At 35.3% G+C, this 19,988-nt stretch overlaps 1 protein-coding gene across 1 annotated transcript in view; it reads left to right on the top strand.

Moving 5' to 3' along the window:
* LOC114649411 (uncharacterized) overlaps positions 1–19,988 on the top strand; it is a 239,282-nt gene that overhangs the window by 124,472 nt on the left and 94,822 nt on the right. Inside the window, exons 42-48 of the mRNA XM_051924730.1 lie at positions 3,528–3,752; positions 7,630–7,738; positions 8,238–8,365; positions 8,566–8,634; positions 10,829–11,049; positions 11,515–11,711; positions 16,620–16,768. Of these exons, the coding sequence (XP_051780690.1) occupies positions 3,528–3,752; positions 7,630–7,738; positions 8,238–8,365; positions 8,566–8,634; positions 10,829–11,049; positions 11,515–11,711; positions 16,620–16,768 (1,098 nt within the window). The remainder of the gene's footprint in view (positions 1–3,527; positions 3,753–7,629; positions 7,739–8,237; positions 8,366–8,565; positions 8,635–10,828; positions 11,050–11,514; positions 11,712–16,619; positions 16,769–19,988) is intronic.

Here is a 19,988-nt window from a genome sequence, read left to right as displayed (position 1 = left end):
GCCAAAATATAAACTATTTCCTGAAGCACTTGAAAATTGCCATTACTCTGTCTTTCTTACTCAGTAATAAGTTATTTTCCTGTTCATACTTACCCTTTTACTTTTGATTTGCTGTTTTACATGAGCTTGTGGGAACGTGAGTAGCATTGTGCCCTTATAGGTTTAATGGCATTGTTTTGATTTTGCCTGTTCATAAATTAAAACTAGACCACAGGTCTGTATCAAAAGAGTAGGCCTCCCCACTTTAGGTGGCCAGGATCTAAACTGAAGAGGCAGTCTTATGCACTGGTGCAAATCTGGGGCAAAGGCTTTGAAGACTAATAATAACTTTAAAGAGAGACAGCAAAAATTGGTCCAAGATAACAAAACAAGATAATAATATTTTTATTTAAATATTTATTATACAGTAAGGAATCAAAAATAATTCCACAATAAACCCAGAGAGGAGCAAAAAAGGAAAATAAAATAGGTTTGCCTAAAAAGGTTATCCTAAAGGTAAAAAAAAATAAATCTGAAAAACAGAAAAATACCTTAATTCTTCAGCAGGATTCAAAATAGGAAATACATTATTAGAATGAAAAAAGAAACCACTAGACAGGAAAAACTTCACTGCCGAAGCATCCATCCATCCATCCATTTTCCAACCTGCTGAATCTGAACACAGGGTCACGGCGGTCTTTGGGAACCAATCCCAGCCAACACAGGGCACAAGGCAGGAACCAATCCCGGGCAGGGTGCCAGCCCACCGCAGGACTCACTACCGAAGCAACAATGGTAAATGCTGCTTCTTCTTAAATACTGATGGGTGCAGTTCCCCCTCAGCAGCATCAGGTGGCTTCACCCACCTAAGCTCAATATAAAGAATACAAGGAAGAAAACATTGAAAGCTAATATACATTACACATTATACATTGCTTAACATTTATACATTATAAACATAATTCAGAAATGCTAATTAATTATTAAAGCACACCAGTGGAGCATTTCAGGAATGCATTTTGAAAAGCAAGTCATGTGTAAAAATGTTTGAAAAGTGGTATTAAAATTCTTTCCATGGATTGATGTGCAGAACAGCAACTTTTCAAATAACTGCTCATCCATATGCAGTCAATTATTTGTTTGTAATTACTAACATTTCACTTTGCTAAAGCTGAAGTGACATGTCTATTCTCCATAGTCCAACTTCACATACCACACAGTAATCAAATATATTTGATGTAAAATGCTGATTAGGAGAATTACATAATCCAATAGTGGAATAGAAGGGTCCATATTGAAATAAAAATTTGTATCCCCTTTTTTCCACCCACAAGTAACAGCACCATTAACAACAACAACATTTATTTATATAGCACATTTTCATACAGCAGTGTAGCCCAAAGTGCTTTACAAGATGACAAAAAGAAAGTTACAAGAAGGGAAAACAATTAAAATTAAGCAATAATATTAAAAGAATAAATAACAACACAATAAGGTAAAGACAGATGGCAGGAGGACAGAAAAAAACAAGAAAACTCCAGTTAGGCTGGAGACAAAAATAAAATCTGGAGGGGTCCAAAGGTCAAAAGTTCACCCAGCCCCAACTGGGCATTCTAATTTACATAATTATTCTTAAATCAACCCTAGTAGATTTCATGATTCACACAGTGGGATTTGAAGGAGTTGGTCTCGTGGACAGCTGAGGCACCTGCCTTCATTCCATCATCTCAAGTTCCTAGATCAGGTGGTGTTGGTGGCACAAATCGCCAGCACAGAAGAACCACAGAAAACAACAGAGAATAGTGGATATTAGTACAGTCTGCACATTCCTGAAGAATATATATGATAATTCTATGGCCATATATTCTATTGGGAATACAACTAAAATGTAGCAACAAAAAGCCACATCAAATGAGTTTTTTGCAGTTTTTTAAAATGTTCCTCAGAGTTAGCTTGGCAAATTTCTATGGGTAAAGTATTCCAGATTTTAGGGGCATAACAGCAAAAGGCTGCCTCACCACCTCTTTTAAGCTTGGTTCTAGAAATAATAAGCAGACCACCATTCGAGGATCTCTGGTTACAGTTTGGAGTTTAAGGAAATAGGCATTCCAAAATACAGGATGGAGCAAGATTATTTAAAGATTTATAAACCTTTAGTAGTATTTTATAGTTAATTCTGAATGATACAGGCAGCCAATGTAATGACACTAAAACTGGTGAGATATGCTAAAACATTTGTTTTAGTTAATATTTTGGCTGTTGCATTCTGCACTAGTTGCAACCAATTGATGTCTTTCTTAGGTAACCCTGTTAGTAGAGCATTACCGTAATCTAATTGAATGAAGGCAAAAGCACAAACTAATTTTGCTTATAATAATCTAGTCGACTAAAAATAAAAGCATGAAGTAATTTTTCAGCATCTTGTAATTTTATTAGAGGTATGACTTTTACTATGTTCCTTAAGTGAAAGAAAGCAGTCCTAGTAATCTGGTTAATGTGTGATTTAAAGTTTAGGTCAGAGTCAATTACCCCTAAATTCTTTATTTCCGACTTAATTTTTAAACCTGAGTGATCAAGTTTATTTCCAATATCCTCACAATATCCATGTTTTCCTATCACAAACATTTCCATTTTTATCCTTATTCAGTTTGACAAACTTACTACTCATCCAGTCGGAAATACTGCTAAGACATTGGATCAAAGAACCAAGAGCATCAGGGTCATCAGGTGCTAGTGATAAATAAAGCTGTGTGTCTGCATATCTCACCTCGTGCTTTGTGATGATCTGACTTAATGGAAGCATATAGACAGAAAAAGCAGCGGACCCAGTATAGATCCTTGTGATACACTATATACTGTAAAATATCATGTATCTCTGAAGTATAATCACCAGAACTAACAAAGAATTTTCTACCTGTTAATTAAGATTGAAAGCAATTTAAGACACTGCCAGATAGGCCCACCTATTGTCTAAGGCAATTTGTAAGAATGCTGTGGTCTATGAGATCTTTGTACATAGGAAGAGGAATATGGAGATTTTTATATCAGCAACACATTACAGAAGGGGCTAGTGTATATTTAAGATAATATGTAGTGTTAATGGTTGGAATGGTGACAGAGTCGATTAGCAGTGGTACTAATCAAGTGTCCTTTAGTTCAAATTCTATATCAGATTGTTGTCAATGCAGAGTTTTAATTTCCCTGTGGCTGTGAGGATTTTCTTCTGGGTACATTGTTGTATCTCACATACAGATTAGTTTAAACAGAAACTAAGTTGGCCCTGTGTTGATGTGGGTGTAATTGTGCCATTTGACACCTCTTTTTCTCACAGTGCTGCTGCTAGTTTGGGTTCTTATCTCCAGAAATACCAAAAATTGGGGATTGAAGTTGTTAAACTGGCATTATGTTAACAATACATATGTACAAATGATGATAAAATTTTTCAACTACATTGCAGTCAGTTGCAGTTGCACAACTGAAAATTATACTGATGCTATAACAGATGTACAAGGTAATTAATTCTCAATATATGTATATTTTTTTTACAGTATCCTTTCCAAATAGCAAGATTAGCCTTGTTATACTGTTGGACAGCAGACTGTGAAGCAGCTATCATAGATCTGAAGTCTGACCGCAAGGCTTTTCCTGGAGCTGTAAAGAAATACTCTGGAATTATCTTTCGTCTTTCATCCATTCTCTCCAAGAAAATCTGGAAGCATAATAACGATCCTATAACATGCAGTCAAAAACTAAAAGTGGAAAACATGGTGATGGTATGTATATAAACAAAATGTTTGTGAAGGGCACCTGTGGATTCACCCAAGTAAAGCAGTAATATACAGCATGAAGATTTGTCCCTGTTTAGTGTAAAATAAAAGATAGATGTTTATAAGATGCAATGCAAAAAACATCAGACAACAAAGTTAATTAAATGATCAATATATTCCATACTACACGAGTTTATTTAGCTATTGTAAATCATGTCTGTCATTGTATACCTTTGTAGATGTTTTCCATGTTAGATGTTCAAGGATATAATCCTTTGTGAAATTAATGAAACTGTTTTGTAGTACTGGAAAACATCTTGTATGAAAAATGGCTGATAGCAGACCCATTGCCCAAATGTAATTTTAAATTGGACATGCGGGTTTCTGTGGGTGAGCACTTGCCAATTAGAATTTTCCAATAGAAAAAAAAGTAATTCTAGTCTTACCTCCAAGAACTAATAAAGCATTAGCGTCGAGACAATTTTAATTAAGCTAACTGTATTGGTAATGATGCATTAATCAATCAAGCACTAGATTGAAAAGATAGATTGTAACAAATAATTCAGTGCTGCTATGAACAGACATTGTACTCCAACAAGCAAATTAATATCAATAGATGAAACCTTATGCTCAAAAACCAAACTAGAATTAACCAAATAACAACATTAAGCCCTGCCACCACAACAAAGATGCTTTACCCACATTAATCAGTATTATATTAATCAGATACTACATATTATATTAATGACACATGCAACACCAGAAAAGAGCATAAGCAAGGCAACTGCATCCAGTATAAACACAGTGGTAAGAGTGGGACATACACACAGGTAGAGAGAGATAAAAGTAATAGCTCACCATATACAGTATAGGGCTCTTTCAGTAGGTTTAATAAAGTGCCTTGAGTGCATGTGGCATTCTCTATAGTAATATCATAGAGAGGAAGAGTTGTTTCTAGTCTCATCTTTCATCCACTTTCTAATATCACATTCTAATTACTGAAAAAAATATTTTTTCTGTTATGCATTCATTAGCAATGTACTGTACATTAATGGCTTAGGTCCTCATCTAAGTTAATGATAAGTTACCACCAGAGTTGACTAAACAATCTGAATGGTGTTTGTCAATCCAAAAACATCACCTATTCATTTTTTTCCTTTTAAAAAATTATTAATTAGTGGATTTAGCAGTCTGATTGGGAGAATATGAGCTAAGCAAAGCTTGTTTAGAAAGGCAGGCAGTGTAGCATTTTGTGCTTAATGACCCAGTAATCATCAAGGAGCAATTACCAGTTTATGGCTGGGATAATAAAGCTCTAGGACTGTACAAGCACTGAAACATGTATTAGGAACTGCCTAAGTTGTATCATACTGTAAACAGCAGTCAGGATGTTGAGATATTGAGACTGAGATCAATTTAAAATACAGTAGAAGAAAATACAACTAATAAAAATAATATGTTTAAAAATAATTGTGCTCCACAACTTAGGAAGAAGTATTAACTGACTTTAAGAAACTTACTTATGAGAAAAGAGATTCTCCACAAATGTAAGCATATCGCTAAGTATATCACCTCCAGTCCCACTGGTGTCCTGTGAATAAGAAATAAAATAATCAGATTTCTTTATACAACACCAAAACATGTTAAACACTATTCAGTTATCAAATACTGATAGAAGTTCCACATTAATTAACCATGGGAAAACAAACAAAAAGAGATTCCATCTTGATACTTCACATCTGATATTTTAAGGACATTGGAGTCATTTGTTTCTGCACAGAAGGCTTCATTGCAATTTAAGTGGAGTTGACTGTGTCCATTTAGGACACTGGAAATAAAAAGCAGTAGAGGACGCTGTCAACCTGTAAAAGTGTGAAGTAGTTTCAGCAGATGTGTTTTGGTTCTCCACTTTTTCTTTGATTATGTCAGTTGGTGAAATCTAAATTAAGTATCAATCACTCCTGTAAGCTGGAGTTAAGAGACATTGATTTTGTTGTTTTCTGGAGCACTTAATGCTTGCAAACTAAATGTGTCATAGTAAGCCCTTTCTTCAATTTAACATTGTAAAAACCAAAAGAACTTAAATGATGGACAAGGAATGCTTTAAAAAAAATTTCAGAAGTGCTAAAGTTTCTGGTATACTATTAATTGGAATTTAAAAAATCAATTCTCTTTGTAATATTTGCAGTATTACATCAATTGGAGTGCCTTTTGTTAGGCCTGAAATAGAAAAATACATTGCTGTTTTCATTCCAACAGATGGCATATGTCAAACATTTGCACTGCTTCACAGATTCCCTGACCTATACATGACACAAAAATGAAGGAAAAAAACTGTCAATGATACAGTATATTGTGACAAAACATATTGTATTATTAAATTATATCAATGTTTTCCCATACCTGTAAAACCTTCTGCCAATTAGAGCTACACAGAAATACTACCACACCTGTTTCTAGAAAATGTTGCAGTTATTTTTAGGATAGTCTGATATTAGAAAAAATTAAAATCTGAGGTAACATTAGTAAAACTTTCCCTTTTCTATAGAACATTGTGCCTTTTAGCTTTGTTATTTATAGAACCCAACATGATACCAACATGATTTTTAATAACATAATAAAATTAGAAATGATTACTTAAGACAATGCCAGATTTAGGTGATTATGTGACTAAAATATTTAAGCATGTTGAAAAAGAACAAATTTTTTATTTTTCTGTTCAATACCTCTGTTAACAGTTGATTGTATTAAAAAATTCATTACTTCTTTTTTCAATACTTATTTTATGACAAACAAAAAGGTCATATTCAATTTTTGTTTAGGAAGAATAGTAAGTGAGTAAATGGTCCATTTGTGAGGAGAGCCATACTTGAACTGGAGTAACAAAAGTCTTTTGAGGCACTGGGAGTAAGAGGTGGCAGAAACCTTGTGGGTATCCGCCAATGGCGTGGCTCAGAGAGTGGGAGAGCGTGTGTGCTGCTCAATACTCATTACTCATTAGATTGAATTATATGTTATGACTGTGGTGAATTCTATATTCTCAAATAACATTTCAACACTATTACTGAACTATTGAGATAATTATTATTTCTCTTCTGCGAATTTCTCTTTAGTGAAAGTTACTTTTATTTCTGTAGATCTTACACTTAGTTTCAGAGTAAAATTTTGCAAGGAATTAATAAGCTTAGAAGCGCTAAATGCTAAATAATACTAAAAAAATGCATTTCTATCATAAGTCATATTTGCTTTTTATTTATGTTACACATGCAATGTGCATTTTCCCACTCTTGTAGGCAAAGCTGTGTAGAACAGCTAGTAATGTAATAAATAAAAATGCCTGTATTTTGTCCCATGTGTTTCTGAGTCTGGAAGTTGTGAAAAATGTAGTATCCAAAAGTAAAATGTAGTTAATGTAAGTTTAAACAGGAAAACATATCAAATTCAAAGCTAAGAAACCTTTTATTCATACACTCTGAGGACTACATAGAGGTTAATCAGTATAATTATTAAAAGTGAAGGGCGTAGAACAAATGCGGTAGTCTAACCTCTGAGTGACATAATTTAGAGCCTGCAGGTTCTTTTCTTTTTAGTGTTTTTACTAATTCTGAAACAACTCTTCATGTGTATGTTTTATTGTTAAACACATTCCAGTTTTAATAAGTGGTAAATCTAATCAATTAAATTAATATGAAGTGTTGAACAGTATTGTAGTAAAATATTTGAATGTGCTATAACATCCTTCGAAAAAGTATTACTGTGCTGCATATCTTGCTACATTTGATTTATGCTCCAATATCATTCCTCAGAAAATTTTGTGTACTTTCTTATTTATCTAAAGCTAAATTTATGTTACTTCATTTTTTGCCACTATCTCTGTATTCAGTTTGCAGTTTATCTTCGTGATGTTCTGGAAAGTTTAAACACACGAAAGGTCAGAGATGTGACAGATTTTGAATGGAGAAGAGCACTGAGGTTTTACTGGGATGATAATGGTGAGGAGTCACTTGTTAGTTTCTATAATGTTTGCTATTCATACTTTAATTTATTCATTACTAAATCCACTTTATCCAAGTTGAGGGTTATGGCTAGCCAGGACCTAAACACCAAGCCAGTATACAGTACATATGTTGCCCTATATTTGTTACGTTGGATTAGTCCCTTGCCCATGAGGTTACGCTAGTTTTCAACTCACCTAACATTTGAGATGTTGGAGAGTGACACAGAGTACTCAAAGAAAAATGCAAACAGAAACCACATGCAACCTCCATTAAGTCAATGATGGAGCAAGGATTCATCCTTACTTTCTTGGAGCTGTGAGCCAGCTCCACTAAAAGTTTATGAGTGTAAAAAATTCCTTATTATTTGCACAAAGAAACAAATGTGCAGAATGTGAATTCTACATATATTTTTGTTTAAGTTAAACAATCATGAACTTCTCTATGGTAATATTTTTGATTTTTCAGTTTTTAATTCTTCTGTTTTATGCTACAGATGGAAACAATGCCCACAGATTGTGCATTCATGATGCTCAGTATGAGAGTGGCTTTGAATTTTATGGCGCGTCAGTCAATATTACGCTGAGTCCTGTTACAGAAAAGGCATTCTTTGCTTTGTCACATGTATGTATGTAGTTAAAACTGTGCAATTACTAATGCTGCTATATATTTAAAATTATTGAAATACAGTAAAGTGTTCAAGTTAATGTCAATTAATGCATACTGCATTGTCTCTTATAGGATGTTAAATAATCTTTCTAATATTCTGCTAATTTTGTAGCAGCTTTTTTTTTGATAATTCTGTTTTTGCCCCTTTTGTATAGATTCTGAAAAGTGGAAATGGTGTAATTGTTCAAGGTGATCACAGTTCTGGGAAAACTGAGACTGTTAAGGTAAGGAAAAATAGTATGCCAAGTCCTTGGCCCTAAAGTGGGGGTAAAAATAATGTATTGTTACTACAAAAGTTGATCATTGCAGGTCAATGCTTGTGTTAGTATTATTACAATCTGAATGGGTTGCCGAGCATACATCTAGTAATAATATATTTTGTATAACTGGGAGGTTTGAAGAGTCCAATAATTTTTTACACATCTGTATTGGAGTACTCAGATGGGGAGCTATGTATCAAATGTCAATTCAACTTTTAGTTTATGCAGTGCAATACTTATTATATCTGATACATACTTGTAGGATGAATAAAAGAAACAAAGTTTGTGTAATAAATATGTGGTTTTTAAACTTCTATAAGATCATCACAGATTTAAATGACATTCATGAGGAAAGGACAGGTTATGTTTTACATGTAATTTTCCAGCTTTCACAGAAGTACTGTGGCAGTTATACTTTCCTAATTACTGATTAGTACTTAACTGTCAGCATTTTAACATTTATTAACCAATATTGTAAACCACAGCTAACATCAACTAGACATTTCTTAAAGTAACACAAAGCAGAAAATGAATGCTGATTCTGTCTATAATAAAAGAATTTATAAGCAAGGAGTACTTTCTTATAATTAATAAAATGACCAAATCAAGAATTAAACCAAAGTTCCTGGAAATGTAAGGTAACAAACAGCCCTAACCATAGATAACCATGTGATCCTATGTTCTCCCATAAATACATTGTTAATTAAAAATACTTGCTATTTGTTAACCATTACCTGTGATCATTGCCATTGTTTTTAATGGATTTTAACTCTTTGGTCCATTTAGTATGCATATTCTCATGCATGAATATTCCTTCAAAATCAAAAGGTAAACTTTCAAATTATTTAAGTATTTTAAATTATCCCAGAATATATTAGGTCATGAAAATGTAATTAAATCTGGCTTTACTCAGTTTGTTAACACATTGAAAGTACAGTTTTACCTCTTACTTATTGCAGTTCCATATACTGCTTGAAAGAATAAAATTTATGGGAAATGAAAGAGTAATTATTACTAGTTTATGAATTTTAGCATAAAAATGGCTTCTCCGAATGATAGCAGACCTCCTCTTATGCAATAATCATTTCCTAATTGTTAGGGATTTGCTAATCTTTTGGCGAAGTTCCTCCTGGTCTTTAACTGTTCTTCTTATACACCACCAACTGCTATCACAGAAGCACTACATGGATCTGCACTGGTAAGCCATGCATTGTACTTTGTTGAATACTGGCTATTTTGACTTTGGTCATAAATTATTTGAATGACTGTCTGCAAAACAGGTGTTATGCCATATGGATATTTTGTTTCAGCACTGAATAGCAAGGCTAGCACTTCTCCGTCACAGCTTCTAAACACCATGTTTGAGTGCCAGCCTTGTAACAGACAATGTGGAGGTTGCAGATTCTCCCTATATCTGTATGGATTTTTGTCCAGATAATCATTTTCATCCCACATTCAAAAGATTTGCAATCAAGGTTCATGACTTGCAATAGACTGATGTCTTGTCCAAGCATTTTTCCCATACAGTGTTCAGTTCTCTAATCCTGAACTAACCTTACATGGACTTAGCAGGTCAAAAATGTATGGATTTATCAACAAATTTAAAATATTTATCTCATATTATTCATAGTACACGTGTATCTTTATATTTATTATTGTTACTAGTGTCCCATTTCTTTGTTGTATACTGTTCCCATGTACTGTACACTATTCAGAAGTTCAGAATATACACAAGGCTTGTGTTTTTTCTTATCAAGTAAATTGGTAAATATCAAATTAATTGATTTATAAATTACATGTTTAACTAGTGTTAAAATTGACAGCCAAGTTTTTTTTTTTAAAGTGGTCATACAATTATACACTAATCCTTCTCTCCAAAATTATATTCACACTTCTAGGATGGCTGTTGGATTTGTTTTGATGACTTTCACATGTTGACAAAGATGGGTGTTTCAGCTTTAATGCTTAATTCACATATTTTGTATAATACCTGCAAAGCTAAACTGAACACCTGCATTTTAGGCGATGGAAAAGAGGTCAGCTGTTCTTTTAAGTTACTCTTATTTATAAATGAAATATCTTGAAATACAATTTAACATTAAAATTTCTAAAACTGGATAATTCTCTTCTGTTGACTGTCAATTAATATTATTGCCAGATTGTGTTGAACCAAAACTTCAGTTTATTCTTGACTGCACGTAGCAAGACAGACTATAAGAGCCTGCCCAGCGATATCCTGGCTTTATTCCGAACAGTCTCCATAACATTGCCAGGTTACAGCTTGATCCTCAAAGCACATCTCACAGCCTTAGGATTTAAGAGTCCAAAGATGCTATCCCATCGGTTACAGCTTGTAACTGATCTCATCAAACATCAACTGTGAGTCACACTTCATATTTCTTTGCTTAACAAAATATATATTTTTATGCTGTTTTGTAGTTAAATAAAAGTAAATTTTAAAATGTTAAAGTATGATACTTATTAAATATTTTCTATATGTAATTACTGTAATTACTATTTTAGTTGTTATGTGCAAATGGTGTGTTTAATAAGTTCTTGGCTTTGGTATCAGATATCATATGATTTAAAGGTACTTTTCTGATTAATATTTGCCAGATTACTACTACAAAATTTCATTTTAGTATATGATATAAAGAGTGTGTACACTGTGGCTATTGTTCATGTATACTGAAGTTTTTTATAATGCAACAAACATAGTCATTAGCAAATACAGCAAATATGATTCTTTAATACCAAGTCATTGGATCCATCTCACTTTTCTTGCTGTTGTAAATGTGTGTATTTTCCTTATTTTTATTCTTTTTTTTCAAATGCTTCATTAAGGCCAGAGAAGATACATCATCACTTTAGTTTAGCATCTTTAAAGGTAGTCCTTCACCGTGCTGCACAAAAGAAAGACATTGATCAAGATGAAAGAACTGAAGGAAGACAAGACAAACAAGAAATTAAGCCTGAAACGGGGAGGACGTCTCAGTGTAGCAGCATCACTTCTGCCCAAGCTTTAGTGGCTTCTGCAATCAGTAAGATTTTCTTTCTTCTTTTTAATCAAATTTTATGTACATAGAAATCTGTATGAATTGTATTTCCCTTTTTAGGTGAGCCTTTGCTATTAAAATATGTTGCTACTTTCTTTAAAAGTCTCACTGCTCTTTTATTTATTATATGCTGTAGCACTAGAGGCTTTGTTAGTCAGATGATCTTGGTTTTCTCTTCAATGACTCTAACATAAGTCAATAATATGGTCACTCATTAGATTTTGATCCTGATTTGTTTCTGATTTGTGATGCCTTCTCATGTAAGTTTATATCATCTCCCTTCATTCACTTTGTTGCCTCAATTTCCATGAACCAAATCCAAAAAATCAATATTGTGATTAAGGAAATAATAATTATAAAAAATACATGTGTTTAAATATATGCAATCTCTAATGCCAAGAATATGTTGTAGAAAACACATTATCCAATTATTCATGTACTGATCTCACTTAAACCAGTTAGGACCCAAAGACTGTCATGGTAGCATTGGGTACAAGGAAAGAATCGACCTTGATAAATACATCATTTAATCACTAGGTCAATTTTTACTTGAAAATTAGGTTAACATACAGTATATTTAAATAGCATGTGGAAAGAACACTGGAATAAACAGAGAATGTGCAAATCCCACATGGACACTAAGCAGGCTGGATTTCAAAACAGTATTCTAGAGTTCTGAAATAGAAATTTCTTTGAAATCATAAAACAAATGATATATAAGCAGTGTACCTCTACAAGAATAGTATATTGTATGTGTAAATCAACTAACCATAGTACACCACTAATTATTAAATTGCTCTATTGTAGTGTATTGTGCAAGAGTTGGTGTTGGAATGTAATGGCAACAACAACGTTTATTTATATAGCCTACTGTCATACAAAACATGTAGCTAAAAATGTTTTACGAGAACGTTAAAGAAAAAAATTACAATTGCAAATAAAATATTTTTAAAATATATAGATTAATAAATATAAAAGATAATAGAAGAGATTAGTAACAATTGCAGTCTTTAAAGTTATATGAAATTGCATTAAATATTATAATCTGTTAGATCGAAAGCAAAAACAAGAATTTAAAAAAAGCCCAGTTATAAAGTGGGTTTTGCTGTTTGATGTTGCGCTCTATTAGCTTGGCACATCTTTTTAAGAATTACAAATTTTTTGTGCATAACAGCAAACGTCTGCCTTTTTTGCACTGCTTTTGGTTCAAGAAGCAAACCAGTGTTTGAGGATCAAATATTTCGAATATGAATATAAGGAGACAGAAACCGCCAAATATAAGCAGGAGCAAGATTGTTTAGAGTTTATACGCGATTAAGGGTATTCTAAACTCTATTGTAAAAGGCATAGGTAACCAATATACAGTAATGATGCTAAGACCAGTGAGAAGTGCTTAGATTTTCTTTTACTGGTAAAAATTCCTTCTGCTGCATTTTGAATTAACCGTAACAGATTTATGCATTTTCTTAGTTAATTCTATTAGAACTGCATTACAGGAATCAAATAATCTAAAAACAAAAGTTGAATTAATTTTACAGCATCTTCAGAAGCAAGGTCTAACTTTTTCAATGTTTCTTAAATGAAGAAACACAGTCTTAGTAATATGTTTAATCTGTGATTTGAAGTTTAGATATGAGTCCATAATAATGCCAACATTATTTTCTTCTGGCATGACTTGTAAAGCTGGTTGATTAAGTTTATGTTTAAGACCCTTGCTTTTTGATTTAAGACATCAACTAGAATTTAAGTTTTTTTCTTGTTTAGCTTGAGGAAATGACTACTCATCCATTCTGTAATGCTAGTACGACACTGGATCAGCGGGCATAGAGCGTCAGGATCATCAGGTGCTATAGATCAGGCATGTCAAACTCACTACCATTGGTGGGCCGCTTTGACTGCCATAAGTGCATCAGCGGGCTGCACTGTAACAAATACTATTATACTATTATACAAAGTTACTGTAGCTTTCTTTCCAATACTGAAAACTTTAAAAAATGTAGCACTTAAAGTTTAAAGAAAAGCAATTTATTTCCATACAGTCTCCATACAACAGTGTAGAATTAGAGTCTTATATTATACTACTAGGCTCACCCACCTTTTAAGGCGACCGACTTTTATCCTCAATTTGTATGCGCTCCATGTGTACATCAGGCATGTAAGTGTAGGGAATGAGAACATCAAAGTGCCCATTCATAACATCTCCCGAAAAGTTTTTTTATCCCCTTGAGTGCCTGTCCAAACTTGGAGTGTAGGACTCCATAATAATATACTTGAAACTCATAGGGGAACAACTCTCCGCAGCCATTAGATCAGAACTGGTACCATAAGTTTGAGACTTTGACATTTCAGTGAGATACTGAAGCTCATTTGTATAAGAGATTCCTGACGGCATTATTGTAAATGGCTGAAACCTTGACCAATTACTTAAAACATGTCGTACAATGTCAGCCCGAATCTGTACCGCTAAAGATGGAGTTTCATGCACTAAATAAGCTATAGATGAGAATAAGCAAGCACCATCTCCCCTGATATTTACTACGCGGTGAGGCATTTGTACTCCATCAACATTAATTATTTCCAGAGACATAATTTTGTCTATTTTTCCAGCGCATCGCACACAAAAGCAAGGGAACGATGGGAGCACCAGAACTCTGCTCACATCGCGTCGCTTCGTACAGCAAGCCGCAAGTAGTAAGTCTGTGATAAGCGGAATACCGCTACACTTTGCACTCATGGCACGGAAGGACAATCCCGACCACTTTTATATAGTGTCTTGATGATTGATGATATTCATTATATTATATTCATTGCTTATATAGGAGCCTTACAGTGAGAGATTTATTTCTTTTGTCCCGACACTTGGCATCTCTTGTTAGTAATCAGTTCGTCAATATCAGGCTTGAAATCTTGTGCAGCTGCAACTTTTATGAGGGATGAAAGGTGCTCGACGGTAAGTCTTGAGCGATGTGGGGTTTTGGTAGCTTTCATTAACTAAAACAATTGCTCACAAAGGTAAGTGCTTCCGAACATTGACAGTACTCTCGATGCCAACTTACGGATCTGCACATATGAGGGTGGCAGGTAAGCATACAAGCCTGGCACACCAACTTCATTGTATTTTGCCTTCAGAATAGAATCTGACTGCACTTCAATCAGTTCCATTTGGATATTCTCAGGCGCATTCTTAATGTTGTAAGAGAACAGCGCAATGCCCTGTTTGTGTGAACTGAAATCACGAAAATGCTCACTGAATTCATTGCTCAGTAATTCAAGTTGGAAAACAAATCCTCAAAAAATCTAATTTTACTTTACTAAGTTTACTTCAAAGTTTATATTGTAAAATAAGCCGATATGCAAAAAGCCACCTGACCTACAATAAATTTACAAACTCAAAATCACAAAAATATGTTAATAAACAACTCACCAACTGATTGTGTCCACTTCACATCTTCAGCTGTAGTCTGCAATAACTTTTCGTTACAATACTAGCACAAAATTACACGAAAAAACGTGAAAATATGCGGGCTATTACTACTCGTGATGGTCAGTTCTGCCCAGTGGCCAGTCTCAGCAGCCCAGTCAGTAGTGTAGCCTTAGCAGGGGCAGCTCTAGGCTCGTGCCAGCCCTGGGCAGAGAAAGAATCGGTGGCCCCTTCGCCTGGCAATGTCAATACAGTATCTTATTCACGGCGGATGGCCACATCCGTTGCGGACACTGCATAGCCGCCTCGTGCTCATGACACGCTTCTATATGCACGTATCCATAACTTGAAAACCAAGTGGCAGCCCATGATATTCTCATTACGGCAGAATATTATATTACTACATATAGCTTACTGCTCCGACTCTAGCGACATATGTAAATACAGCGTACTAATTAACAAGAAACACAATGTTTTTCGGCCACATTGTTGTCAGCTGTGTCGTCATTTTCTTTCTGTTTTATATTCAATATATATTGGCTTGGCGGCACTGTGCAGATGCACAGTTTGCACATGCCTAAGGCCGCCCCTGCTGCCCGCTGCTGCAGCCTTGCACTTCAGTTGTGACGCTGCGGCTCATTAACTTTGGTCAAGGCTCGTGGCTATACTAGCAGATGATGTTTCCGGTACCATAATACCATGGGAAAACACGCTTTTGTCAGAAGGCAGAAGTAAGAAAAGTCAATAAGCAACACTGAAGATGCAGAATGGTTCAATCACAAACGATAGTAATCATTTTGTACAAGTTCAGTGCTAACTAGGATCTGTCATGCAGGCCGCACAGATTTCTGTTGCGGGCTGCATGTGGCCCGGGGGCCGCGTGTTTGACATGCCTGCTATAGATAAGTAGTGTAACCTGAGTGTCATCAGCATAGCTGTAGTAATCCACCTGGTGGTAAATTCTAGCCTAATGGGAGAATGTAGATTGAGAATAACAGCCATCCCAGAATTGGTCTTTTTGGTACACAATATAAGGTATTGTGGACCTCTGACATACAATCATCAAAACATACAAGAACTTTCTGCCTGTTTATAAGATTGAAAGAAGGTTAAAACATTATCATAGAAGCGAACTAAGGGTATTAATGAAAATGCTGTAGGCTGTATTTTCAAATGCTATGCCCAGGTTTAACAGAATAAGAACAGATATGTTGTTTGTGTAATCAATCAACCAACCATTAACCCACACATCATTAAGTATTTTAACCAGTGCAGATTCTGTAATGGCATCCAAATGAAATCCAAGGCTCCTTCTGCCTTTCATTTATTTCTGCTGAATAAAGCCCAGAGACTATTTAAAGTGTACAGAGGCCCTAAACATATATAGTAACCTGGGCTACAAGGTGTTTTCTTAATGAAAAGTAGCTTCTTCTGGTAATTTAAACACCACATTTCTGTGTTTAACTATATAGGTCCATCTCTTAGTGTAAGGATGGTTCAGAGTCCAGATAAAAGAGGGAAGACAGCCAGCTCTAATGCCATGACCCCCGTGGCAAGACTAGAGCATGCTTTAACAGGAGAAACCCTTCATGAATGTCTAGCACCAAGGATGGAAGGAGATGTAAGTCATGCATTTTTTCATATTTTTCTTTTAATATAATTTACATGTAATTATTCATTTGTTTTATATTCACCTAGCCAAGACAAATGCATATAACTCCTGTTTTCACTATAATGGTTTCCTGTTGCAGCATGCATCAAGTTCAAATACTAAATATATACCTACAGGATTTTGGTCTTGCGGTGAGTGGCACCCTGCCCGGGATTGGTTCCTGCCTTGTGCCCTGTGTTGGCTGGGATTGGCTCCAGCAGACCCCTTGACCCTGTGTTCGGATTCAGCGGGTTGGATAATGGATGGATGGATGGATTTTTGTCTCGTCCATTGTTAGAGATGGATGTGTAAGGGGAGTTCCATTAGCAGCAGTAATTTTAACCTTTTTTTTATATATAATTTGGAGATATCCTGTATTTATTCATCCAGAGGGGGAATACTACATGCAAATACAAATAAGCATGAGTGGTAAATAAAGGGCTCAGAAGGAAAAGGATAAGGCACCAAAGCCCCATCAAAGTCTAATCCAGCCTCAAATTCATGGTACGGCCTCCCAGAGACTAACCTGGAACAGATGAGTGAAGGTACAAACCAAGTGAGGCGGGCACGGAGGATTTGTCAACTCCAGGAGGATCATTGGAGCCGAGTATGGCCTTTTCATCTTCACTGTCAACTTCAGCTGATTCCCCCTGTGAGACTGCCACATCTCCTAATGAACTTCCGCCTCCGCCTACAGAGATTGGGGAAGATTGAAAATGCACTCTCCGAGATGAAGGTAATGATCACTGCGCTCAGGGGGAACATAAATGATATAAGCTGAGATGCAAAGAAGAACAATAGTGAAATAAAGAAGGAAATAAAGGTCCTAAACAAGAAAAATAAAAAAATCCATCATGATATAAAAGACCTGGAGCAACATTTAAGTACAGTACTAAGTTTACCTGAACCTTTACAGAAATACTATGAAAATTGACGAAAAAATACAGGAAAATACAAGTACGTTAGAGAGTAAAATTAAAGTACTTGCTGCTCAGCTTGAAGATGTTAAGGAAACGATCATGAACTGTATTGAAATAGATGATCAATCAGCTTCCACCATGGATGAAAAAGTAACGGCTGCAAAATCAGAATGCAAAGTGTTTGCAGACAAACTGGCAGCACTGGAAGATAGATATAAAAGGAACAACATCAGAATTGAAAGTCTTCATGAAAAATGGGAAAGTCCAAATCCACTGATATTTACAGTATAGCTGAATTATTCTCTAAAATAACTAGAGAAGACTTTAAATCAGACATCAAGATCTCTGCAGCATACCATATACATGGATTGAATGCCTCCAAACCAAAAAGCCTAATTGTCTGTTTCGAGAAACTACATGCCAAACAAAATCTCATGTCCCTTCTCAGAAAGAAAGACGAGATTATTTTTGAAAACACCTGCATTTGTATTTTCCCACATTTCTCACCTGCAACAGCTGCTAAACACGCCGCATTGTACAGCATTATAAACAGTGCCCACATAGAGCTGAAATCAGATACAGCTTGTTATACCCTGCCAAACTGAAAGGGGTTATTGAAGATCAATTTTACATTTTAGTTCTCTGGACGAAGCAGATAAAGAGCTGAGAAAACTGATTCCGATTTTCTTTTGAAACACACAATCATGAGTCACACAGTGTTTTGTCAACGAAAGAATATTCTACATGAAGCTTGCATTTTGGACCATTTGTAAAGTGAAATTTGCCATAACTATATATTATATATATATTTTACTTTATTTTATATTTTACTTCTTTTTTAGCCATCTGTTTTCCTTTTCTTTAATTAAGATGCAATTATTATAAAAGAGCAATGCTGTTTCTATTTTCTTTGCGATCTCCATTGAACCATTGGCTGTATACTTTCAAAGTGCATCAGAGATAAAGGGGGTTCTCAGAGAAGAACTTGAACAAAAATATCACTATATGCAGATGATATGGTACTGTATATATCGAACCCACAAAATTCTGTGCCAGCAGTCCTAAAAGCATTAGTAGATTTTCAAAAAATCTGGGCTTAAAATCAATTTGGATAAAAGTTTTCTTTCCCCAGTGAATTCCCAAGCACATAATATCGTACCGTGATCTGGGGACCTGGGTTCGCTTCCCGGGTCCTCCCTGCGTGGAGTTTGCATGTTCTCCCCGTGTCTGCGTGGGTTTCCTCCGGGTGCTCCGGTTTCCTCCCACAGTCCAAAGACATGCAGGTTAGGTGGATTGACGATTCTAAATTGGCCCTAGTGTGTGTTTGGTGTGTGGGTGTGATTGTGTGTGTGTCCTGCGGTGGGTTGGCTCCCTGCCCAGGATTGGTTCCTGCCTTGTGCCCTGTGTTGGCTGGGATTGGCTCCAGCAGACCCCCGTGACCCTGTGTTCGGATTCAGCGGGTTGGAAAATGGATGGATAATATCGTACCGGACACATTCCCATTTTTTCTTTTTCTTAGCAGATCAGTTTAAATATCTAGGGGTAAATGTTACAATTTCAACAAAATTTTGCTGTCTGCATGGAAAAAATTAAACAAGACATGACTAGATGGTCTATCCTCCACCTTACATTAGCAGGGAGAATCAACATTGTTAAGACGACTATCCTTTCCAAGCTGCTCTTCCTATTTCAAAGCATCTCCATATACATTAACAAATCATTTTTTTAAGAAATTAGACTCAATCATAACTTCATTTATTTGGAATTTGGAAAACATCCACGCATCCAAAGGGCAACTCTGCAACAACCTAAGAAGGGGACATGGCACTACCCAACTTTCAGTTTTATTACTGGGCAGTAATAAACTGTTGCTCCTGTGTTGTCCTTCTAATATACTCATTTCAAATCATGTCTACTGTCATTACTCCAAGCGAAAATCATAGCATCTTCAACTGTGCCACTTCAACTATGCCTCCTGTCTTTTAATCAGTACCACCATCTCCGAACCGTACAACATAGCTGGTCTCACTTCTGTTTAATAGACCTTTACTTTCCCTGTTGCAGTTACTCTTCTATCACAACTCACTCCTGTCACTCTACTCCACCCTGTCCATCCTACCTGCACTCTCTTCTTCACCTCTCTGCCACAATCTCTGTTGCTTTGGATTGTATCCCCTGACATTATCTTACAGTCTCTAATCTCATTCACATTGCTTGTCTTACAAAGGTCATAGTCCACCTGTGTACAGCTTCCTCCACTCTTATATGTC

Source organism: Erpetoichthys calabaricus, chromosome 3, assembly GCF_900747795.2.
Source record: "Erpetoichthys calabaricus chromosome 3, fErpCal1.3, whole genome shotgun sequence".
NCBI classification, from domain to species: Eukaryota; Metazoa; Chordata; class Cladistia; order Polypteriformes; family Polypteridae; genus Erpetoichthys; species Erpetoichthys calabaricus.
The sequence above is the reverse complement of the archived record's forward strand: the minus strand, read 5'-3'. Positions and strand labels throughout refer to the sequence as shown.